General features: G+C 50.9%; 1 protein-coding gene across 6 annotated transcripts in view; it reads left to right on the top strand.

Annotated features, from left to right (window-relative positions):
- ACACA (acetyl-CoA carboxylase alpha) overlaps positions 1–24475 on the top strand; it is a 99688-nt gene that overhangs the window by 13030 nt on the left and 62183 nt on the right. For all 6 annotated transcript variants that reach the window (XM_066201960.1, XM_066201961.1, XM_066201958.1 and 3 more), the window contains 26 exons: positions 2337–2469; positions 3044–3182; positions 3391–3500; positions 3918–3999; positions 4345–4443; positions 5195–5301; positions 5975–6085; positions 6188–6397; positions 6914–7084; positions 7701–7862; positions 8114–8277; positions 9039–9189; positions 9650–9753; positions 10268–10349; positions 11615–11760; positions 12381–12531; positions 13741–13875; positions 14249–14395; positions 14585–14773; positions 15314–15414; positions 15534–15622; positions 16624–16748; positions 19736–19849; positions 21318–21431; positions 22116–22205; positions 22634–22752. In XM_066201960.1, coding sequence (XP_066058057.1) covers positions 2337–2469; positions 3044–3182; positions 3391–3500; positions 3918–3999; positions 4345–4443; positions 5195–5301; positions 5975–6085; positions 6188–6397; positions 6914–7084; positions 7701–7862; positions 8114–8277; positions 9039–9189; positions 9650–9753; positions 10268–10349; positions 11615–11760; positions 12381–12531; positions 13741–13875; positions 14249–14395; positions 14585–14773; positions 15314–15414; positions 15534–15622; positions 16624–16748; positions 19736–19849; positions 21318–21431; positions 22116–22205; positions 22634–22752 — 3345 coding nt within the window. The remainder of the gene's footprint in view (positions 1–2336; positions 2470–3043; positions 3183–3390; positions 3501–3917; positions 4000–4344; positions 4444–5194; positions 5302–5974; positions 6086–6187; positions 6398–6913; positions 7085–7700; positions 7863–8113; positions 8278–9038; positions 9190–9649; positions 9754–10267; positions 10350–11614; positions 11761–12380; positions 12532–13740; positions 13876–14248; positions 14396–14584; positions 14774–15313; positions 15415–15533; positions 15623–16623; positions 16749–19735; positions 19850–21317; positions 21432–22115; positions 22206–22633; positions 22753–24475) is intronic.

The following is a 24475-nucleotide window of genomic DNA, read 5'->3' as shown; positions in this document are numbered from 1 at the left end:
CTGTCCCTGCATGCAGCCTGTGGCAGAGATGCCGGGGTGCAGCTCAGCTGGGGGCTCGGGGGTGTTGGAGCTTCTGCACAACTTCTGCCCCCTGTGGGCTCTGAAGGGTGGAAGAGCGTTTTGGAAATTCCTCCGTCACAGAACATGGCAGTGGTGATTAATAGGGATGCCAGTCACTAACTCAGCATTTATTCTGTTTTGTTTAGAGCTCTGTGCTTCCTTCCTTCCTTCCTTTCCAGCTTCTACCTCATCTTATCCTGCAAAAAAAAAAAGTCCCAACAACCCCAACTCTTCTGTTTTGATTACAATGCGTGGCCTGTGATTATTGATAAATAAACTTTATGTTCTTGGCATGCTCACAAATCAAACTGTGGTTGTTTATGTCCAAGTGTTTGTTGTATCCTGGATGATGAACCTCAGGCTCTACTGACGTGTTGCCTGTGGCAGTATCTCTGTGTGCAGTAATTTCTTGGTGGGACAGTTCATATTCAAAGGTGTTCGCAAATTCTCGCCTTGGGATTTTTATCTCTTCTTATTTTTTTTTGTTGAGACTGGTCTGAATAAACCTGTGATGCATAAACCTCTCTCACTCCTTGGACTGTGCCCCTTCCTTGCCAGAAAGAAAGACTCTGACCCTTAAATGCACGAATTTAGTAGAAATTCAACCTTGGTGGCACATTTGCTCTCTTTCTTTCCTGCTGGCTCCTGTCCTTGTATTCCCAGGCTGAGTTCACAGGAATGTGAGAACTTTTGCTCACAGGGACACTAAGGTTCTAAGTTTGGTGACAGTGTCTGGAAGTGCAGCTGACTGGAGGAAGGGAAAGTATGAGGGGAGGGATCCCAGAGCTTGTTCTTTGCCTTTCTCTGGCTGTCAGCTCCCTGCTCTTCCCTGAGATAAGATACTCGGCTGGATGGAGTTGGCCTGACCCGGCAGAACCATTTCTGTGTCCCAGAATGTCACTGGGAGTGGCAGAATTGCTCTGTGGTGGTCCTGTGCTCCTGGTGAAGGGGGGTCTGTGATCCACGTGGGTAAATCTTCATGGGCCAGAGGGTGTTTCTGAAGGAAAATCTGTGTGTTCCCTGGAACAGCAGCTCACTCATTCCAGCAGGGATGCTCCAGCTCCTGGGCTCCCTTGCCTTGGTGCCTGTGATGGTATAAGAAAATCTGTCAATGTGCCTTGGCTTCTCCTGGCGTTGGTTTTCCCTTTGTGCCCTCCCCCAGCTGCTCCATCCCATCCCCTTCCCAATGGAATTACTCAATGGAGCAGCCCTCCAGCAGCTGATTAGGCCAGAGGTTCCATCCAGAGGGCTCCTGGGCACAGAGCTGCCAGTGACCAGCACCGACCCCTTGGTGCTTTCCAAAGCTCCGAGCTGAGCTCTTCCTTCCTGCAGAAGGGTGCCAGGGGCAGGGAAAGGGTTTCCCTGTGTTCCCGGGAAGGGAAACTGTTGGGGAAAGCACGGCAAGTAAATTGTGGGGTGAGCAGAGAGGGTGAAGCTTAAGTGCAGTAAAAAGCGTCTCATGAATTCCCCGATTCCCAGTCGTGCTGCGCCATGGCAGACACTCTCAGCTCTGCGCTTTTCCCTGGAATTTCCTCCCACAGGCTCAGCTTTGTAAACTCCCCCAAATCAAAGCCAAAGGGTGATGTGTCCCTGTGTTGTTGCTGTGGAAGCTGAGGCAGAGAGAGGGGATGTGGCTGTGCCATTCCCACACAGAAGGGCTGTGGCAGGACACGGGGTTGGTCTTGGCAGGCACAAAATTGGCTTTCTGTGTTTGTAGTAGGAGTAACGTGATTAATTTGTCCTCTGGCTCTCAGAGCTTTTGAGGAAGGTATTAAACGCTGGAGTAGAGGAAAACTCTTGGAAAACGATTTCCGTAGCCAGTCTGAGTCTCTCATTTGCACCTGGAGATAAATTTGCTGTGCTTCCCAAGAGGATTTCCTTACAGAATCTGATCTTTATGGCTTGTTTTGCCAAAGCCAGAAATCACTGTTGTTTCCAGCTTCTCTAGATGGATTGAAAGCGATCTGGTGGAGCATTGTTGTTGATGTGTTGGGCAGCAACACGCAGCAAACGTAATTTTACCTATTTATATTTTGGCATAGCTGGAATTTTTCCAGGAGACCTGAAACTTTTACATGGAAATAACTGAAAAGTAGTTTCAAAGGAGTCATCCCTGTAAAACTGAGGACCAGAGCATGAAGGTCTGGAGGAAAGGAGAGATTCTGCTTGTCTGACTGGGGAATGTGGTCAAAGAGAACTTTGACATTATTCACATACTTTCTTTTCCTGGTGTCCAGCTGCACTGACGGGTTGTTTCTGTCTCCCCGTTTCCTCAGGCCCAGCATGTCTGGTTTGCACCTTGTCAAGCAAGGCCGGGACAGGAAGAAGGTGGATGTGCAGCGAGATTTCACCGTGGCTTCTCCAGCAGAATTTGTTACTCGTTTTGGAGGGAATAAAGTTATTGAGAAGGTAACTCCCTGACCTTTCTTAGCTCCTCTCTGGAGCTCTGGCTTGTCTCTCTCTCTAAGGCTGTGCGTTGCAGGTATCAAATTACTGATATTTCTGAGCTTGGAAGTTGTGCTTCCACCTGGAATCATTGTGTTTCCTTTCTCCATGTGATAAACAAACATCTCATTATTTCAGCTTAATGTAATAAAAAAACCCCAAAAACATGAGTGAGCCAGAGCACTTCTGCAGAAGGATTTCTAGACAGATAAAACAAAATCCAGTCTAGATCTCTAGACTGGAAAAACACTAAGAAATGTATTTAAAAATGCATAATAATTTGATTTGAGTCCTTCTGCTCTTTAATCCAACCAAGGCATAACACATTAAAATTTTATGGTGAAACAAGAGCTGCTCACTGACTTGACAGATGGGCCACGAGCTGGATGCTGGCTGAGGAAACTGCACAGCCCAAAACTGGGCAAAAAGAGTCTGTGGAGGGTTGGGGGGGGGGGGGGGGAAGAAAAACTTCTTTCAGGATGGTTAATTGTTTTGTGCTATTTAGACTCTATTTCATCCCAGCTTCTAATGCACCCAGGTCCTGATAGCAAACAATGGCATTGCAGCGGTGAAGTGCATGAGGTCCATCCGGCGCTGGTCCTACGAGATGTTCAGGAATGAGAGGGCCATCAGGTTCGTGGTCATGGTCACTCCTGAGGACCTGAAAGCCAATGCAGGTGAGCTGGGGGAGCTGGGGAGAGGTCACAGCCTTCTCCTTGCACAGCCCTGGGGTTGCAAAGAGTGGGATGTGGAAGTAATGGGATGTTCTGGAGCAGCTCAGGGAGCTGGGAGGGCTCAGCCTGGAGAAAAGGAGGATTTTAGAGCAGAATTTTAGCCCTGTGGTTAGATTTGCAGCCCGAGTGGCACCTCCTCTGTTGTTTGCAGAGTACATTAAAATGGCAGATCACTACGTGCCCGTGCCGGGAGGACCCAACAACAACAACTATGCAAACGTGGAGCTCATCCTCGATATCGCCAAGAGGATTCCAGTGCAGGTGAGGGGTGCCACACACACTGAGCAACCTCCTCTCCTTCCGTAAGGAGTTGTGCCTGGGGAGCAAGGCAGGGCAAAGAAACTGGAGTCCCAAACCAAATTAGCACCCAAGGGCAGCGCATGTGACAGTGCAGTGGCTGTCCCAGGAGGAATATCTGCAGGACAGGGAGGTGCCCTTGCCCTTCCCTGCACCCAGCTCCTCCTCAGCAGGGTGCTGCAGCAGCCTGCTTGCACTTGTCTGCAAGGTGCAAGTCGTGCTTTAAATTCAGCACACCCTGCAGCTCAGAGGCTGCTCTGGCTCCTGCGTGTTCTGTTTTCCACGAGGAAAAGAAAGACTTGGAGTGTTTGCGTGTGTCTGTTTCTGCTCACTTGCTTGTTTTATTCAAACAAAGAGCAAATTGTTTCTTTTCTCCTGCAGGCTGTGTGGGCTGGCTGGGGCCATGCATCAGAGAATCCCAAACTGCCAGAACTTCTCCACAAAAACGGGATTGCCTTCATGGGTGAGGAGATGGACTGCTCATCTGATGTCTAGTCCTTGTTTGGAGGTGGGGATGTTTGGGGAGATAGAAAATCCTGGGTCCAGGAAAGAGCCACGAGGAATGGTCTGCAGTGCAAGATGGATGGTCTGTTCTTTACTCTAGTTCTTCTGTGTGAAGAAGGGGAAAGTTTTCCAAAATAGCCTTTAATGTTGAGATAAAACAATCAGGAAAGATTCCTGTTAAACCAGATTGTCCCTGTTCTCATTTTAAAGGTTCAGTTTCATGGGAAGAGTGGAGTTTCTCCTAAATCAGAATTCCCCTAGTGTCTGATACCCCTTGTGCCTCTCTCATGCGTTGTCTTTGCAGGTCCTCCCAGCCAAGCCATGTGGGCCTTAGGAGATAAAATTGCTTCTTCCATCGTGGCTCAGACTGCTGGCATTCCTACTCTTCCTTGGAGTGGCAGTGGTAAGAAGGAAATTGTCCTGTTTATCAAGATCATCCTGATTTTTTTTTTTTTTTTCCTTCAACGTGTCTATTTTTTTAGAAGCTCCACGCTCAAAAGTGTGTTCCAGGAGATGTTCCATCTGCTCAGGGTTTCCCATTTGTGCTGTTTGCCCAGCACACCAGTGAGGTGCCTTGGAAGCAATGACATTAGGGATGGAATGAGCCTGGAGGTGGTGGGAGAAGCTGGCAGAGTGCAGAGGAGGACAGGGAGGAGAAGGGAGGAAACATGGAAGAGATTGTTTCCTAGAGAGCAGCTGGTGCTCACAGACCCACCTGGTACACCCAGGGCTTGGAGACACCTGGTCTAATGGAAGGGAGAGAAACTTGCACAGTTTCTGAAAGTCTTCCTACCTTTACTGTTTCCCATGGCAAGGAGTTGGAACGAGATGATCTTTAAAGTCCTTCCCAGCCCAAACCATCCCATGATTCTGTGTCGTTTTGGAACCCATACCCTGCTTCCATGGACGTTCCTCTGCAGTTTCAAAACACTGTAAATAACAGCCTGCTCCTCACAGATAAATGGAGGAGGATATAATGGACTGGATAAAAATACTTGCTCCCCAGAGATGGGGAATGTCTGTTTCCATTCCGAGGGCTCCCAGCCTGGTTCCTCAGGCTGCTGTGACTGTGCCTTGCGTCACCCACGTCCCACGGGTGGCTTCTCACGGCCTGGCAGGCACAGGGAGCTCAGAGGGTGATGTTTGTGTTCCAGGCCTTCGGGTGGACTGGCAGGAGAACGACCTGCAGAAGCGCATCCTGAGCGTCCCCCAGGAGCTCTACGAGAAGGGCTACGTCAAGGACGCCGACGATGGGCTGCGGGTGGGTCTGGGGCTCTCTGGGGGCTCAGGGAGCTGGGCCTGAGCTTTCTCCTCATGGCAGCACAAACTGCAGCCCCACAGCTGCCTCTTGCCAGCTGGGAGGTGATCATTCACGTGTCTTTTTGGCCCTGGCCTGCAGAGTTAGGTGGGGATTAGCAGCAAAATACAGGGTGAAGGCTGCGTTGCATTAAAAGCTGTCATCTAGGTTTTGTTTAGTGCACGAGGAAGGTGTTTTTAGCCTCACGCTTCATCCTTTGAGTTTCTCCTTGGGGAAGTTTTTTAGAATAAGGAATATTCCTGGCACAATACGGCATTTGGAGTTTTCCTGTGTGAAGAGCAGGGGTAGGGATATGATTTTTCCATGTCACCCAGCTCAGTGATTTTCTGTGTTATACAAAAGCTTTTCTGTGAGTTCGTAGATTTCGTGGCATGGAAGCACTGGCAAGAGATTTCATGGTCACTTGGGGAGGTCGGAGTTCTCTGTAATCACAAAATTCCTGCTGATTTTTCCAGCTACGGGCAGTCTCTCCAATGGGATATTTGGGTTCTATGCCATTGGTTGCTAAATAGTCAGATCTGGAAGCTTGGATGTGAATCAGCAGGGACATAATGATCTTTTCACTGGATTCTGCCGCCTTTCTGGACTTACCCCGTTGTTCTGCCCATCTTGCCAGGCTGCTGAGGAGGTTGGCTACCCTGTCATGATCAAGGCTTCTGAAGGAGGAGGAGGGAAAGGAATCAGGAAAGTGAACAATGCAGATGACTTCCCCAATCTGTTCAGACAGGTGACTTGTCCCTCTGATCTATCCAGGCTGGGTGTCTGTGAGAAGTGCTGAAGGCCCGTCTCACACCAGGTGCTCTGCCTGTCCATTCTATCCCTGCTGTAGGTTCAAACTGAAGTCCCAGGCTCTCCCATCTTCGTGATGAGGCTGGCCAAGCAGTCCAGGCACCTGGAGGTGCAGATCCTGGCAGACCAGTATGGCAATGCCATCTCCCTCTTCGGCCGCGACTGCTCCGTGCAGCGCCGGCACCAGAAGATCATCGAGGAAGCTCCAGCCTCTATTGCAACCTCAACAGTCTTTGAGCACATGGAACAGGTGAGAGTGTGGCTCTGCAGCTTCCCCCTGCCCTGGCCGGGCTCCAGGAGCAGGCAGGGCTTTGTGTTTTCGTTTTACATCACCCAGGGTTTTGCGCTGTTGGTTGTTTTCGTGGAGCAATCTGGGGTGGTGTGTCTCGAGCTGCTTAGTCTGGGCAGCCGCTCACATTTCCACACTAAATCTCACCAACAGCTCCTTTCAAAGATCGGAGAGGGGAGGGAAGTGTGTTTTAAACGTGTGTCACCATATTAAAAGCAAGTTTCGGGAGTTGCAGGAATTGCCTCATGTTGAGAGCAGCAAATACTTGCTTCAACCTCTGCCTTCTGTAAATTGTAGATGAAATAAGTTGGCAATCAAAATTCCTGTGCCACAGGCTTGTCTCTGGGCAGGTCTTGGGCCTGTCACAAGTTTTAGGATGTTTTCAGAATGCCAGGAAAACACTCAAGTGGGTGTGGTGACTGAACGGAGAGAGCAGGGCTAACTGGCAATGCAAAATTCTTTTTTTCTGTGTCGCAGTGTGCAGTGAAGCTGGCCAAAATGGTGGGATATGTGAGTGCAGGCACTGTGGAGTACCTGTACAGCCAGGATGGCAGCTTCTACTTCCTGGAGCTGAACCCACGCCTGCAGGTGGAGCATCCCTGCACCGAGATGGTGGCAGATGTCAACCTGCCAGCAGCGCAGCTCCAGGTGAGCACAGAACGTGGAATTTCTCAGCTTTCAGCAGCTTCAGGGGTTGTTTGAAGTTCCCCCAAGCCACGAGGGGATCCCTCAGAGATCCTGTGCAGAGCAGTTGTTGGTATGCTGTGGCTTGTCAGTCCCCTGTGTGTCCCCCCAGACTCCTGAGCCCCAACTTTCCACAGTCCCCTCACACCTCATTAAGGCTCTGTATGATTTTCTACTTCCTTTTTGAACTCTATCTATAAAAAAGACCCAACTAACGAACAGGGCAAGTGGGATTTTGCTCCATAAGGATGCAGCCAGCAGCTGGTTCTGCAGGTTGCTCTCCCCACAGTTTATAATTGCAAAATTCCACAGTTTCCTGTAAGCAATTAGGGCCCTTCTGTCTCTCTGGGACCTCAGTATATTTTTAACAGCCCTAATGCACGCCCATCCTCAGCTGACCTGGCACTGCCAGCTTTCCCTGGAGCCTTTTAATCAGTCAATGGAAAATACTGGCTGAAGGGCTTAAGGTGGATATTACACTGGGCTGACTTGTCCTGGGAAGTGTGAATGTTTGACTCTGTGAGGAGAGAAGCTTAGTGCCGGGTGGTTTTTTTTTATCATTATTATTTTTTCTCCTTAGATTGCCATGGGGGTCCCCCTGCACAGGATCAAGGATATCAGGGTGATGTATGGCGTTTCTCCCTGGGGAGACACAACCATTGATTTTGAGAACTCGGCCCACGTCCCCAGTCCCCGTGGCCACGTCATCGCTGCCCGCATCACCAGTGAGAATCCTGACGAGGTGAGAGCTCAGCTTCTGTGCCTGGTGCTCACTGTGGGCTCTGCAGGGCCAGTCCCTGCTGCTGCTGGAAATGCTGGCAGCAAATTTAACCGATTCTTCCCTTACCTCACTTAGACTCCGGTTAGACACAGCCTGGCCTTGTTATTCCATGTTGCAGCACAAAGAGATGTTCTCAGAGCCTTCAGAACCCTAATTCTGCATTATTCACCTTTTTCTCTGGGGCCTAGAGCAGTGTCTGTGTGTCTTTGCAGGGGTTCAAGCCCAGCTCTGGCACGGTTCAGGAGCTGAATTTCCGCAGCAATAAGAATGTCTGGGGCTATTTCAGTGTGGCTGCTGCGGGAGGGCTCCATGAGTTTGCTGATTCCCAGTTTGGTCACTGCTTCTCCTGGGGAGAGAACCGTGAGGAAGCCATCTCGTAAGTCAGAAATGGGGGAGAGCCTTGGGAATGGCTCGGGTTTGTTCCCTTTGATCCAAAGTGCCACGGGAAAACAAGGCTCCTCTCTTCTAGGAGTTGCAAGAGAAATTTCCTTGTCTTTATCTTGTTTTCTGTTTCACGGTCAGGCCTCTCGTCCTGTCTTGCTTTGCAATTCCACTGTGTTGCACCTACATTTCTACACTTTTTGCTTCGTTTTCTTTCTTTTTCTTCCTTTCTCTTTCATCCCTGCCTTGTATAACTGCTGCTGGGCTATGACAGTGCTACCACAGTGTGAAAGTCTCTCTTTAAAACATCCAGGTGAAGGCTTCTAACAGGAGCTAACCTGACTTACCAATGCTTCAGGATGGTTTGTGAACCATGGAGTGTCCTCTGTGGTGTGGGATTATAAATCACCTGGTCCTCAGGCAGACCTGTCTGACCTGTCATGCACATTTTTCATCAGAGCCTTTCCCCAGTTCCACTCCGGGTGGGGTGGACACCGTGTCTGTCTGTCTGTCTGTCGTACACCCCTGACATGTGCCAGGGCCCTGGGTGATGATAACGGGGGGATCTCCTGATGCCGCTGAGCTGCTCTTCACACCAGCAGCAGGGAAATCAATCTTCCCCCATTCCCAAACATTCCTTCAGGGTCCTGCTCCAGTGCCTGTGCTCTTCTGCTCTGACCTTTTCTGTCTGGAGCTGCCAGCTTGCCTGGTACCACTAGGATGGGATCGATAACAGGGCTTCTTTCCCCCTTTCAGAAACATGGTGGTGGCTCTGAAGGAGCTGTCCATCCGAGGGGACTTCAGGACCACTGTGGAATACTTGATCAAGCTGCTGGAGACGGAGAGCTTCCAGCAGAACCGCATCGACACGGGCTGGCTGGACCGGCTCATCGCCGAGAAAGTGCAGGTGCAGCTGCTTCCCCTTGCAGGGACACACATGGCAGGGAGCAGGGGAGGGGGGGGCTGCTGCTGCTGCAGCAAAAGGCTCTAGGAGTGGTGAATGTCCACTTAATGAATAAACATTTTGGGTGGCGTCACTTCCTACGTATATCGAAATCCCGTTGGGGGAAGTTGGTCTTAGAGTTGTCCAGAAAAGCGTTGAGGCCAGTGTTACGTTTGGAATCTGGGGCTGATGGCTGTGGAAGTGTTGTTGGGATCTCGAGATTTGATCCAGGCAGAAGAAGATGGAGTTTTAAGGAGTTACGGAAATAATTCTGTGTAGAGTTCACACAGCTGCTACACTGACTTGATTTTAAAGAGAGATGGCCATGAACCAAAAATAGAGCTGAGGCTGCTGATTCTCCTGGCTGGGTGTTCAGACTGGCTGAGGCTGGAGGAGGTGTGACTGTGTCTGTCCCCTTTTTTAGGCTGAGAGGCCTGACACCATGCTGGGGGTGGTGTGTGGGGCTCTGCACGTGGCTGACGTCAGCTTCCGAAACAGCGTCTCCAACTTCCTGCACTCCCTGGAAAGGTAAAAGTTCGAGCTGCTCTCTAGTAATTACCCCTGGTGTACGAGTTCTGTTCAAGTCCAGTCCAGGAATGCTCAGGGCTTGGGATCTGCTGACTGTTCCCTGGCCCCAGGGAGCTCTTTATCTGCTGAGAAAACTGGCAGGTATCTGCATCTCCTCGAAATATCCCCTGCTGTCCGCACTGATTGCTTTGGTTTCTAGCTGGAGCTCCAGGAAATGGCTCAGAAACACGGAGTTCTTTCTCTGTGTGCTGCCAGGGCACCGTTAGCGAGTCTCGAATCACCCAGGAGTGAATGGAAAGGAGGGCAAAGCTGGCCTGTGTGGTTGGAGGGACTTTGTTTGACTTGGTCAAACTGATCCGTGTCTCTCCTAAGAAAAGACTCTACAAAAACCTACTCCCATCTCTCTGCCGGTGTTTCCTAAAGCCCTTGCACGCATCTCTGAAGCTCTGTGGACCCTTGGCAGTCATTTGGTGGCTTGTGGAAGATGGGGTTTGTTTTGTGCTTCCCTTTCCAGGGGCCAAGTCCTCCCTGCTCACACCCTGCTCAACACGGTGGACGTGGAGCTCATCTACGAGGGACGGAAGTACGTGCTGAAGGTACAGTGTGGGGCCCTCCCTCCTGCCTCTGAGCTGGACACGGCTGCGTGTGCTGCTCTGGCCTCAGCTCTGCACAGATCTCCACGGGGGATCCTAGCTGAGCAGGGTTTATTTTCTCTGCTTTAGTGGGTGAAGAAACGAGCGCAGCCTCCCTTAGGATAACACCCCTCACGTCGCTGCGTTGCAGTGTCTCTGTAAACATTTCAGCCTCTTGCTCTGAGGAGGGTGAAAATTACGTTGTTGCAGGCAAAGATTACTGCAGCTTGACCAAAGCTTCCAGCTGTTTTTTCTGGATGTGTAGGTCTGCTCTGCTGGGGTTTTGACACACCAACGTGACAGAATTTGCAGCAGTTTTTCCCCCGTGGTGTTGCTTTTTTGCTGCATGCAAAACCCCATGTTGCAAAACGACACATTGGAAAGTTAGGAAATGTTAGACTTAAGGCTGCCTGTGCAATCTTCATTAGCTTCCCTGGGCAGATTTGTGGCGGTGGAGTTTTTAATGACAAGACCATGGGCTGGGTTTCGCAGTGGGGAGGATGCTGCACCTCTGCAGCTGCCTGGGTTTATGTTTGATGAGGACTAGAGGCATTGAGCAACAGCTGGAGAGTTCTGTAAAGGATTTACCCAGCTTCAAAATGGAGCTCTGAGGTGGAGGCTGGGATAGGATTCCTTTCTCCAGGGATCTCCAAGGATCCCTTGTTGCTTTCCCTGTGAGACAATCTCTCTTTTTTTCTCCCCAAGTGATCTCCTCCATTGTGCAGTTTTAGTACACGACTGTGACTTGTAAGTAGATGAGGGTGAGAAAATGGCCTGTGGTTGCACAATCAAACCTCAGCCATCGGTGCAAAAGTGTGAGAGGATTAAGCCAACATTCATGGACAGCACTGGTTCTGGCGTGTCTTGGCTGCTGTGTCACAGAATCCCAGACTGGTTTGGGTTGGCCCTTGTAAAAAGTCTCTCTCCGTCTTTCTTGTGGGCTCCCTTCAGGCACTGGAAGGCCACAATTAAATCACCCCAGAACTTCTCCAGGTTGAACAATCCCAGTTCTCTCAGCCTTTCCTCACAGGAGAGGTGCTCCATCCCTCTGATCAGCTTGGTTGCTTGCCTTCGTGACCCCGATTTTTTTTCCATGACATCGAGCACCTCCGTTCCTCTTCATTAATCCCCACTATTGCAGCACTTGGAAAACTCTGTGCTGTGGCAGCCGAGGCACTCAATGGCTGTGTCCAATTCACTGGCTAACTCCCATTCTTGTGGGTTTGCAGGTGACCAGGCAGTCTCCCAATTCCTACGTGGTCATCATGAACAGCTCCTGTGTGGAAGTCGATGTGCATCGCCTGAGTGACGGGGGGCTGCTCCTCTCCTACGATGGCAGCAGCTACACCACCTACATGAAAGAAGAAGTGGACAGGTAGCAGCCTGTACAGCTTCATGTTCAGCATTTACACAGCCAGAACGAGGTGTATTTGTAGCTTCGTGCTTGCCAAAAGATCAGCTGGGAATGGGATTCTCTCCTGGAAAGGGTTCACTAGGTGGGCTGTGGGTGAGTTTTAAGGCAGAACAGATCTTGGCTGCTGTTAGAAGAAGGATCCAGCTGTGTACTACATCCATATTCCTCTGCTCGGTCCTTAAAAGTGACTTTTGGGATTATAAAAACCAAAAGAACAGAACATGAAAGTCTTTAAAATTCTTGGAATTCCGCGGCTGCTTTAGAAGTAAAGACAAGTTGTACTGTTTCAGTGCATCCCCTCAAAATTCCCTGCAAGGAATTTTGCAGTAAAGGGCATCACCAGGTCTGGAATGTGAACTCTGCCCCCTCTGCTGTGTTATCTTCTGGGAAAAGTAATGGATCTGCTCAGGAGGGCAAAGAATTTGGGGAACCTTCTGGGTTTGAATCTCCACCTCTCAGCTGGTTGAGGTGTTTTCCCGTAGTTTTGTTCCGAAGGAGAATGGGGAAAGGGAGACTGGATTTTCCCTTTCCCCTGCCTTCCCCAAGGAATTCTGTTGTTGATCTGCCCTGTTGTTCCCTAGGTATCGCATCACCATTGGGAACAAGACCTGTGTGTTTGAGAAGGAGAACGATCCCTCCATCCTGCGCTCGCCCTCCGCTGGGAAGCTGATCCAGTATGTGGTGGAGGACGGGGGACACGTGTTTGCAGGCCAGTGCTTTGCAGAAATTGAGGTAAAAGTCTCAGAGAGCTGTTTTGGCTGCCCAGGAGAAAGCTCTAGGGGGAGGGATGTTGGATGCTTTGGGACTGGGAGTTGAGCGAGAGGGATAATTCACAGTATTTCATTTACAGATTTGAACCTGAACCACAGTGGGAATCATCAGTGGGAGTGATGGGGTGGGGAAGGAATTACTTAACAGCTGAAATTTGAGTTTTAATGACTGTACACCAAGTGGTGAGCAAAATTTGTCAGCAGTGAGACCATGGTTATCACCTTCCTGAGATTCCAAGGGAATGTGGGATCCATGTGTTACCCAGCTGCGCTGAAGAAGGCCTTCTCCTTGTAGTACTGACACAGAGCCAGGGTGAAGCAACAAACTTCATCCTGGTTAGCTGCTCATTTATCAGGTCAATCCCATAAGTTAATAAGTGTCACTCCTCCCTTGTCCCTGAGAAGTTACTTAACTCTTACAGAGGAGGAGGATGAGCAATTTCTGCATCACGGTGAGGAAAGCACAAGGGGTTGTGTAGGAGTGTGTGGCTCAAAACAGATTTGAGGGAGGGGAAGGTGTGTGATAACAGAGGGGCAATTAAACCAGTTGGGGACAATGTGTAGGAGAAAAATATCAAGACAGAGATCCTGCTGTTGTATGTAAGTGCTTTTGCACTGCAACAGGTCATGGCTAAGAAGGCACCACCCACACAATCCCCGTGGCTCCCAGTGGTGTGGAGCAGAGCACGGGGAAAACCAGACTGGCTCCCCCATTCTCGGCCCTTCTGCTGCAAAGGCAGCAGCCCTTGATCCAAGGAAGCATTTCTGTCTGGGAAGAGCTGTCTGAGAGCTCGAGAAAGCGATGCTGGTTCCCTCTGCTTGAAGTGAAGGTGTGGCTGTAGCCTTTGGAATGCAGCAGAAGATTGTCTGCTTTGTTCGTTGTGCTGAGTGTGGGACCTTCCTGAGTCACCTGTTGGTTCAGGCAGTGTGAGCACTGACATTCCTGAAGTTCCTGCTGCGCTATTTTCTGGCCAGTTGTTTTGTTCTCCCATTCACTTTAGTTGTCTGGGCTTTGTTCCCAGCATCTTTGCTTGGTAGTTTTGGGAACACCTGAATACCAGAGGTGCTCATGCAAGTCTGTCTGTGGTGGGACACTGCCTGCTGGCTCCCGAAACTAGAACCATTTTGGGGCCCTTGGAGCTGAGTGTGTAACCTGTTTTCCTTGCTACAGGTGATGAAAATGGTGATGACGATAACAGCAGGAGAATCAGGCTGCATCCACTATGTCAAACGTCCAGGGGCAGTCCTGGATCCAGGCTGTGTGATTGCCAAGCTCCAGCTGGACGATCCCAGCAGGGTTCAGCAGGTGAGGAGTTGCAGAAGGCACAGGTTCTGTGGGGTTTTAGTGCAGGAGTGACGTTGAGAGTGGTACGAGATGAACCGGTTCCCAGTGAACAGTTCCCCATTTGCGCGTTGTACTGGAATTGTCACTTCACCGTTTATTTGTCTCAGATGAAGATTGGGACTGAGATTTTTCTCTCTTTCTCTGATTCAGGCTAAACTTATCTGCTGCTCTCTGCTTTAGCTCAGTGCTACTGTGGGGATGTGTCTCCCAACCAAGTGCATTTCCCACTCTGGGGATCCTTGCAGGTTAAACCTCGGCTCCATTTGAGGGTAGCTGGCTGTTCCCCCCGGCTGCTGCCCCACAGGAGGCTCAGTGAGGCTGTTCCTTGTTGCAGGCTGAGCTGCACACGGGCACCCTGCCCCAGATCCAGAGCACGGCGCTGCGGGGCGAGAAGCTCCACCGCATCTTCCACTACGTCCTGGACAACCTGGTCAACGTGATGAATGGCTACTGCCTGCCAGAGCCCTTCTTCAGCAGCAAGGTACTGGGGGCCTCTTCTTCCAGAGCCAAAACACAACGTTCTTGCAGCTCAGGGAAGGGCTGGGCAATTGTTCTGCCACGGGGCAGCACCCATGGGATGGGATGTTGGACATCACCCCTCTCCTTTCTCCCCTTCTTGTTGTTTATTCTCTCCTTCACTCTTCCCTTCACATGCCTTGTCTGTCTCTAGGTGAAGGGCTGGGTTGAGCGGTTGATGAAGACCCTGAGGGATCCATCTTTGCCCCTGCTGGAGCTTCAGGACATCATGACCAGTGTTTCTGGACGGATACCACCCAACGTAGAGAAGTCCATCAAGAAGGAGATGGCCCAGTACGCCAGCAACATCACCTCGGTCCTCTGCCAGTTTCCCAGCCAGCAGGTGACCAACCACGCCTCATGGAGGGATAAAAATTGCTTTGTGCTGGGGCAGAAAGAGAGGGAAAGGTCCTTTAAATGACGTGGAGGTTAATTGAACCTGAAGGTGTGTTTGAACATGGGGTCCTCATGATGAAACGTACTTGCCTGTGTCACTTCAAGGCTTGTCTGTACCTGTGCTGAAGGCTACGTGTTCCCTGCTCAGTATAGCTTTAACCAGGCACTTTGGGAGCACTTTAATCTTACCGGTGGCCCTGTGGGCATTTATTTGTTTTTTTGCATGTACGTGTGCTGCAGTGCAATTTGTAGTGCCAGTGTCACCTCAGAAAAGAATGATTGCAGCTAAGGGAGGGTAAGGAGATGCTGGAAGCTGATTTCTCCACTGTATGATACAGTGCATTGATTTTTGCATCACTGGCAGGCCTTGCACTTCCTCTGCTAGAGTCTGCTGGGGCTCTGATGTGTGGCTGGTTGTCCAGCCCATCGAGGGCTCTTCCCTGTGCTTTTTTTTCCATGTTTTGGTTTTTTTTTTTCCCCCTTTCAGATTGCCAACATCCTGGACAGCCACGCGGCCACCCTGAACCGCAAGTCGGAGCGCGAGGTTTTCTTCATGAACACCCAGAGCATCGTGCAGCTGGTGCAGAGGTGAGCCTTCCCCAGGGGAGCCCTGCAGCCCAGGAGCTACCCCCAGCAGGCATGGCGGGGCTTGTTCCGTGTGCCTCCAGCCTCGCTCAGGGCCGGGTTTGGTGTCTTTGCCCCTGCAGGTACCGCAGTGGCATTCGGGGCCACATGAAGGCCGTGGTGATGGATCTGCTCCGGCAGTACCTCAAGGTGGAGACTCAGTTCCAGCACGGTGAGTTCCTGGGCACATCAGGGATTTTGTTTCTTAGAGAGTTGTGTTTGGTGTTGGAAAGTCCATGTGGGCCCTTTGGGGGAGGTTTGCTCTCGCTTTGTGCTCAGGGTGAGGTGCACAGCCTTGTTTTTAAGGGTCTGCAGTCAGATCCCGGGTTCTGTAGAGGGGATTCTGTCCCCAAAGCTCTGCTGAAGCTGAGGGGTGAAATCAACGCCTTGCACTGCTGTATCCAGGCACAAGATGGCAATGAAGCCCTGGCTAATTCCAAGGCTCTGGCTCTTACAGGTAGTTCAGATTCCTCTCTTCTTTTGTCCTGCTCCATTACCTGCCCCAGCCTAATGGTACTGCAGATTCATTTCCACTTCAATTTGCTGGCAGCAGAGGATGGTGCAAGGCTTTTTGCTGTTATTTCTTTTTGGTTGCCGTTTGAATGATAGTCTGAGCTCCCTATTCCTCTGTCAGTATTGCTCACAAAGGAGGCATTTGGTGTTGGAGCTGTTTAATAAGAGTGGGATGTTAGAATTAAAGTTTGCAGTAGGTGATGGTGGGAATGATTCCTTCCCAAATTGATTGTGTGGACCACAGAGAAACACAGAATGGTTTGGGTTGGAAGGGAGTTTAAAGCAAATCTCATTCCACTATTCCACACCTCCCACTGTCCCAGGGTGCTCCAAGCCCTGTGCAGCGTGGCCTTAGACACTTCCAGGGATCCAGAGGCAGCCACAGCTTCTCCGGGCACCCTGTGCCAGGCCTTCCCCACCCTCACAGGGAGGAATTTTTTTCTAATACTCAAACCTAACCCTGCTCCTGTCGGTGTGAAGCCATTCCTCCTTGTCCTGTCACTCCGTCCCTTGTAAATAGTCTCTCTCCATCTTCCTTGTCTTCATGCCAAGGAGATTCTCAAAAAACACCCACAGAAAAATAAAGACACATCTAGTAACTTGCAGTCCTTGCCACAGAGGTGTGAGGACTGGAGAAGAAATGTGCGTTTCTGCCTGCAGGTCACTATGACAAGTGTGTCTTCACCCTTCGTGAGGAGAACAAGAGTGACATGAACGCGGTGCTGAACTACATCTTCTCCCATGCCCAGGTCACCAAGAAGAACCTGCTGGTTACAATGCTCATTGTAAGTGTCTGCTGCTTTTCTCTCCTTCCCTCCTTCCCCTTTTATTTTACAAGCGTAATGTGGTCTCTTACTGCCAAAACCACATCCAAAGTAGCCATCCACGAAATAACTCTCCAAAGCAAGAAAAAGTGTCATAATTTTCCTAGACCGAGGCTGAGTTTCTTAAATTCTCATTTGTAAGATGTAAGGGTCCTGGTGTTCTTTCTTCCTGGCTCTCCTTTTTCCCCCTTTTCTTTTTCCCCCCTTTTCCCTTTCTGGTGTGTGGCGTGATTGTAAGTAACGCTTGCCTTAAGAATCTCATTATTTGAACACGGAGCCATATTTCCTCTGAGAATTCTGGAGTAGCTTTGAGCCGGGGCTGTTCATTTCTCAAGTAATCACGCTGGCGTGATGGAGAGAGAAAATGGCAGCTGTTCACAGCTCAGGCCTTCAATTTTCTTCAGAGTCCAGTCACTCAAGTGTGTAATTACACGGGGGTGCCGGCGAGGCGTTAGCCCTTGTCAGAGAGCTGGGCTGAGGCTTTGCTGCTGCCTTTGCCAATCAGTGCAGGCACAGCCACAGCCTGGCTTTGGGCTGTTGTTGTCATCCTGATTATTCCTTGCTAAAATGGCACTGGAACTTTTAGGGCTGGTTTGTCACCTCGCTGGCTCTGGGTGCTGGCCGTGCGAGGAGCATGTGGGGAGACCTCAGGGAGTCTCCCTTGTCCCTCTCCTGTTGGGTCACTCTTCCCACCACCGCTGCCAGTTAGCTCTGCTCAAGTAAAGGCCAACATCCCAGGATGCCAGAACTTGAAACAGCAGGGCGACCGTGGTGGAAGAGCCTCTCCTGGTCACCTGAGTGCCACCTCACAGGGATTTCTCCTCTGGGGTGGGGACAGCAGCCCAGGAGGGACAGTGTGCCTGTGGTCACCCTTGGCGCAGCTGGTTTGAACTGCTGGCTTTGGAACTGACAGCTCAGGGTGTCCCTGAGCTTCCAGGCACTCCATGAACCAGAAGACCATCGCTCCTCTCCCTCCCAGCTCGTGGCTCTTTGTGTCCCCCCGGGGCACGTTTGGTGTCACCAGGGTGACAGCTGTGGTGTTTTATGGGTGGCCAGGCTGTGTGTGTGGCGTGGGGTGAGGGCGGCCTGTGTGGCTGTTGTTGATGTATCCCAGGAATCCGTCGTTAACCAGGGGCTCTGAGGATGGCTTTAGCAGTGGTGTTATGCTGCCATCACTCACCTTTTTTAGCCAGCAGGCACTGAAGGCGGGGTGGGAACTGCTCCATCCTTCATGCAGCTGTTGAAGTATGGTGTGATTTGTTGTTGTAAGTTCATTTTCTGTGCTTAACTTAGGCACATCCTGGCCTGAACAGGATGGAGTGGCTGGTGGCATGGCAGGGGCCCGTGTCCTGTTGGATTTCTGTTCCCTGGAGCAGCAACAGAACAACACCCCGGAGTTTGTGTTTCAAACCCAGCAGTTCGTGAATTACTCCCTGTGAGTCCCCACAGTGCCCGGGAGTGGATAACCGCACAGAACTTTCTTTGGGAGCAATCACACTGGTGTTCGGTGGCCCAGGGCTGGTCAGGAGGGCACAGCAGTCTAATCAGAGCTAGGAGCTCAGATGTTTTCTCAGTGGCTTGAGTGTGGTCTGTCTCCCTGGGAGAGATCTGTGTCATCATTCCTGGAGGTGCCATCGTGCCTGAGTGGGGCTGGAGAGACAGGGATCAAGAGCAGTGTGAGGGAAAAGCTGTTGAGCCTTGGAATCTCGTGGAGTGGGAGCTGTTGTGTAGTTATTCACTCTGTGGGGCTTTTGTATTATTTGGCTTTGGTTTTGACTTCATTTTCCCTGGCAGGTTTGTCAATCCCACCTGCTGCACAGAGGGTTTCCCCTTATCCTTTTCTATTTCTTGGATCTTCAAGTGGCCTATTCTGGTCTGTAGGTGTTTAAGATCTCTTTAAACTTTTAGGCACCGGCTCTTTCTCGTGGCAAATCCCTGTTTCATCTCACATTTCCCTCCTATGATTAATTTATCAAGACAAGCTGTTAAGTGCTGTGTGGAAGAATCACGTTAGAGGCTCCTAGAGGGTTTCCAGCTTCGGGGTGGGAGGGAGGAGGCTCACAAGAAGTGTTGAAGACTGTGGGATTATTCATGGGAATTGAAACTATTTTTGGAAGAAAGCCTTTACTGTTGGCATTTTTTTTTTTTTTGAATGGATGAATTCAGGAGAGTTTTGGAACAGCATTAACACTGGAAGTTTATGCTCTTCAGTTTTGTTGTCTTATCCAGCCAGTTTAGACAGGAAGGTAAGCTTGTGGATTTCCTCAGATCCAGGATTCTCTGGGTAGAAGAAATATTATGGAGTCAGTCCTGTACCGTGGCAGGAAATGCAGTACATTATTCATGGGTTTAGTTAGCTTTGCTTAGCCTTGTCACAGGAATGACAGATCTTTTTTCTGCTGTTGGCTGAGGCTGCACACAGCTTGGGTGGTTTGTGGCTGTGGAGTTGTGGCGACTTCTGAGGTTTGAGGTGTTTTTTTAAGTGGACGTCAGGAGGTTCTCTGGCAGCGTGACTCTGGTCACCCTTCATGGGGGAGGTTTGCTGTCCTTTACATGTTCCACGAGGTGTCTGGCTACAATTTAAGCTCTTGGAATTTTGCACTGGTGCTAGGAGAAACTTCTGGTGCCAACCTGAAACTGGGTAATGGGAAAAGGTTTTCTGAGTCTCTCTGACAAGTCAGCCATTTCTCATGGGTGCCACAAATAGGAGAATGGGAGACGCTGCCTGTCCCTTCTTTCACCTTTTATTTATGTGGGTGAAATCGTTGAATGCTGAATATTTGTGTCCTTGTCAGCCCAGAATTCCGGGGTAATCCAGGTCAGGACTCCTGGGGACGGTGCGATGCAGCCCTGGGCGTGTGTCCGTATTCCAGGCTCAGGCTCCTTTGGGGGAGCACAGATGATGTTTTCCCTCTGTTCTAAGCATTTCCTGCTCTCTCCGTTCCCAGGACCAGCTCTGTGGCCGTGACCCCACCTTGACAGACGAGCTGATCAATATCCTGACAGAGCTGACCCAGCTCAGCAAGACGACCAACGCCAAGGTGGCCCTGCGAGCGCGGCAGGTGAGGCATCCCTGCTCAGGCTGCCCCTGCCTGGAGCTCGCCCCTTTGGGAAATCCATACCTCCTGATGTTTATTTTGATCACTATGCAAATGGGGAGAGTAGGTTCCTGCGAGCAGCACTTTGACAGCCGAGCTAATTAACAGTGATTAACCGTGGTGACAGGCGAAGATTGCGGCGCGTTCCCAAGCACTGGGATATTTAAATTCAACGTGTGTTCCTTTGTCACTGCTCCTCCAGAAAGTTTTGTCTGGCTCACGCGGGAGTTAGGGGGGAGTAGCCCGTGGTTTGTGTGATGCAGGAAGTGGAAATGCTTGGTCACCGTGGTTTTAGGTGGTTTGGTCATCTGCAAACCTGACCAGCACAGGCTGCCTGGATTGTGCAGAAGCAACGTGGAACGGGCTCTCCAGGTTCCTCAGCTGCCTTCCAGTTGTGGATCCATGTGTGCAGAGAGCAGGGAGAGCCGTTTGCACAAGAACCAGATGTTCTTGGCAGCTGCTAAGGAATTACCACAAAGAATGATGCTGGCCTTTTGTTTTCTTCCGTCGTTGAGTTGCGCTTTGTCAGTTTTGTTTTAACCTGGAAATAACTGGAAAAACTCTGGGTGCCGTAAATTCCAAGAGTCTGCTGCAGAACTGATTTGAATGTCACACAGGCACCCAGATATTGTTGTGAGCTTCCTCTTCAGCAGTTCAGTTGAACCCTCCCTCTGTTGCCAGGAAGGGGTGAGAAGGCGCAGTGGTTTCCTGATAAGGCTGACCCCCGAGTCTGATCACTCCTCTCACTCCACAGCCCTTGTCTCCAGCCTAAAACAGGAAAGCTCACACTTCGGGGGTCTCTCCTTTTATTTCAAAGCTTGACTATTGAAAATGAGCACGGTGTTTGAAGCTGCTCAGTGACCTTCTGTTTCCTTCAGGATTGTGTTTGTGTCCTTGAACCGTTCCGCGATTGAACCTCCCCGCAGCAACTGGGGATGGTGCTGCAGTCCTTGTGTTGCTCTTCCGCTTCGTTTTCCCCGCTAGCTGCTTCCATTTCCTACCTCTGCATCCTCCACGTCGGGCATTTAATACCTGGCACTGGTGTGTGTTCCCTGCCCTGCCCAGGAGCAGAGCCTGGCTCCAGCATGGGGCTCCCCACAGCTGCTCCCCGCCAGCTCTGCTTCCCAATTAACAGCTGGGCAGGCAATCCCCAGGACTAGCAGCTCTGCGCTGCTAAATCACATGCACTGATGGAACTTGATTGAAGCTGCTCCCTTTTCTCCGTGGGGAATTGCCAATAATACGAACCGGAGCAGAGACACAAATGAGGCCGGGGAGGGGAGAGGCTTTGCGGCGTCGCCCGGGTGCCAGCCGGGAGAATCTGGCTGTGCCTCTTCAGGGATGGAGCAGACTGCTCCTGCCTGGAGGTGCCAGCCCCCTGCTGATGGCCCGGCGTGGCTCCTTTCTCTGACATCCCCTGTGTTTTCCCCAGGTTCTCATTGCTTCCCACCTGCCCTCCTACGAGCTGCGCCACAACCAGGTGGAGTCCATCTTCCTGTCGGCCATCGACATGTACGGCCACCAGTTCTGCATTGAGAACCTGCAGGTACCCCCCAGCCTCCTCCCCCCGGCTCCCTGCCTCCTCCTCGCTGTCCTTCACGTCCCGAGGTCCTTGTGGTGTTCAGTTGTGTTGGTCTGGACACATCTGTTGTGTCCAGCTTTGCCCTGGTTTTTGTTTTCGCCCCTGCGCCAATGTGGGGATCACCTCGTGCCAGTCCTGCACGGTCAGAATCATTAGGTTGGAAGAGACCTCCAGGATCATCAAGTCCAACCCAACCTTAATCTCAGCTAAACCTCCCAGGGGACAGCAGAGGAGAGGTGCTGCTTCCTCCCTCTGGTCACCAGACACGAGGAAATGGAGTGGAGCTGTGCCAGGGGAGGTTCAGATTGGATATTAGGAAAAGATCCTTCCCCCGGAGGGTGGTGGGGCACTGAGCAGGGAATGGGCACAGCCCTGAGGCTGCCACAGCTCCAGGTGCACCTGGATCAGCTCCTCTCATGTGATTTTAGTTTCAGTCCTGTGAGGAACAGGGGGTTGGACTCAGTGATCCCTTCCACCTTCAGCTTTTCTGTGGTTTAATATAAGAAAGTCATAATCCTTGATGAGCAACAGGAAAATACAGAAATCAGAACTAGCCAGGCTTGATTTGGGAGTTTTTCCTTTTTTGCCTGTGCCTGGTTGCAAGACAGAGTTCTCTTTTAACCCTCTGCTTAATGTGATCTCTCCTAGAAACTCATTTTGTCCGAGACATCCATCTTTGATGTGCTTCCCAACTTCTTCTACCACAGTAACCAGGTGGTAAGAATGGCAGCTTTGGAGGTGAGTTTATTCCCATTGGAAAAAAAAAAAAAAATCAGTATTTTAAATTTTCCTGTGGATTTGGTTTGTTTTGAGCACTGTCACCCTGCAAGATCCAAGAGAGCTGTAGGTAGTGTGGGATTGGGCATGCTTAGAACCTGGTATTTAACCGCATTAACACTGACAACTGAGTGAAATTTCAAATTCAAGTTACGTTTGTGTGAGGACTGAGGTGGTTGAAGGCAGGAAGTGAAGCTGCTGTCAGAGGACAGGCACATAATCTTGATGCTTCTGGCCTTCTTCAAAGAATAATTTTAGTTCTGGTTGAATTAGAGTCTATCTAGCTGCTCATTTGGAGGCACCTTTTTTTTTTTTTTTCGCGCTTTTGGGCTCTCTGGGCTGTGCCTCGGCCTCAGGCCAGTGCTCTGATGGAGTTTCTGTGTCCCCAGGTGTACGTTAGGAGAGCCTACATTGCCTATGAGTTGAACAGTGTCCAGCACCGCCAGCTGAAGGACAACACCTGCGTGGTGGAGTTCCAGTTCATGCTGCCCACCTCCCACCCCAACAGGTCAGATCACCTGCCTGTGCAGCTGGGCATTTGGGAGGGGCTCATTCCTGCCCTGGCAGAGGAAACTTGTGCTAGGTCCGCTGGAGAAGGGGGGCTTCATTGAAGTGTGATAATTTTTCGTGTGTTTTCTGGTTTTTAGCTTCAGCTTGGGTGGTAGGTTATCTCTGGGATGTGGGCTCTGGCTGAATCCCGAGCCCTCCAAAGGATACAGTTCCAGACAGAATGATCAGTTAATTGGAATTGCGATACAGAACAGTCCAACAGTCTCTGTCCCCTTCCTGCCAGCCCGTTCTCACTGCTTGTGTGGCTCTGCTCCTTCCTGGCTTTGCTGGATGAGGTGACATCTTCTGCAGCACACCGTTTCTTGGTGGAGCGCACCGAGATGAGAGTTTTACCCAAAACCCTGGGGTTGGCACAGTCTGATTTTCAGTTTGCCATTCCTTGTGACTACGACCAAAAGCATCGACTCTTGCTGCCTCCTCCTGGAGTGCAGGGGTGGCATCTCTAGGTCATCTAAAAAACCAGAAAACCTGATTGTCAGAACTTACACGGGAGCGTTGAAATCAGCGTGGTTTGGGTTGGAAAGACCTTAAAGCTCAGCTCCTTCCACCCCCCTGCCCTGGACCAGGCTGTTTGTGGGTGTCAGTGGGCTCAGCCCGTACCGTGTTTTGCCCGGCAGGGTGTTTGAGCTGTCCCCTGGGTTTGTCCCTGCTGGCTCTGAGGTGGCAGTGAGTCCCCGCAGCCACCGGGTGCCACTGTTGGTCCGTGCCGGCCCTTTCCTCCCTCCTTTGTTCCCGAACATCTTCTCCCTGCTTTCATTTTTTGGTGGGCTCCGGTCTCGCTTCGTTGAGAATCCATCAGTACCTCTTTATGAAATGGTTTTCAGGGTGTGCTTTGCTGGAAATGAATGGCTGTCCCCAGCCAGCCCCTGGACCACTCCTGCTGCAAATGGGACATGTGTTGGGGCTCATCTGGCCCCTGCAGTTCTAGGATATTTGTAAATGATTGCACGCTATTTTTAGTGCCCCTTTATAATGCTCTCTTCTCCCCTTCGTTCTTCCTCCATTTCTCCTCTGCTGGCCTCAGTTGCCTTTGTTGCTCAGGGATCTTTTGGCCTTGCCAGTGCTGCCCACTGCTCCGCGCCCAGGCTTAGTCAGACAAGGTCAGCTGGAAGAGGAGAGATGTTCCCTGCTCCAGGAGCAGCTCTTTGGCCTGAAATCTCCTCTCCCTTTACGCTGAGTTGGCTGGGACAGTGCTCGGAGCTCAGTTCTGCTCCCCAGGCTGCTGGAAAATGCCCCGAGTTCCTCGTGCAGGGGGAAGCAGCTTCAGCTCCTTGGGGGTGCCTCCAGCTGCCAGTGATGAATTTGGCTCCTGGTGCTTGGGGCAGCTTCTTGCTCTCCCCCTGGGGTGGCTGCAGGGTGCCCAGGGGCTGATGGTGGCACAGGGTTTAAGGAGCTCTGAGGCCACCCCTGGTGTTAAACCCAGGACGTGCAAATCTCAAAACTCTGGCATTGTCCTGCTTAAGTCTTCTCTGTTGTTCTTGGCCACGGTCTGTGTTCATCATGTGCTCTTCTGTATCTTTTGTGGCACAGATTCTTAGGCTGAAAAGCTAAAAATGCGCTCCAAGGGCAAACCCCAAAGCCAGAATATCCCAAAATGTCCCTCGAGGCCGTGCAGGGCTGGTGACCCAGGAGCAGATGCCCTTAGGAGAGAGAGCATTCCC

Source organism: Chamaea fasciata, unplaced genomic scaffold (assembly GCF_029207755.1).
Source record: "Chamaea fasciata isolate MVZ Bird 193981 ecotype frontalis unplaced genomic scaffold, bChaFas1.0.hap1 SCAF_21, whole genome shotgun sequence".
Classification (NCBI taxonomy): domain Eukaryota; kingdom Metazoa; phylum Chordata; class Aves; order Passeriformes; family Sylviidae; genus Chamaea; species Chamaea fasciata.
The sequence above is the reverse complement of the archived record's forward strand: the minus strand, read 5'-3'. Positions and strand labels throughout refer to the sequence as shown.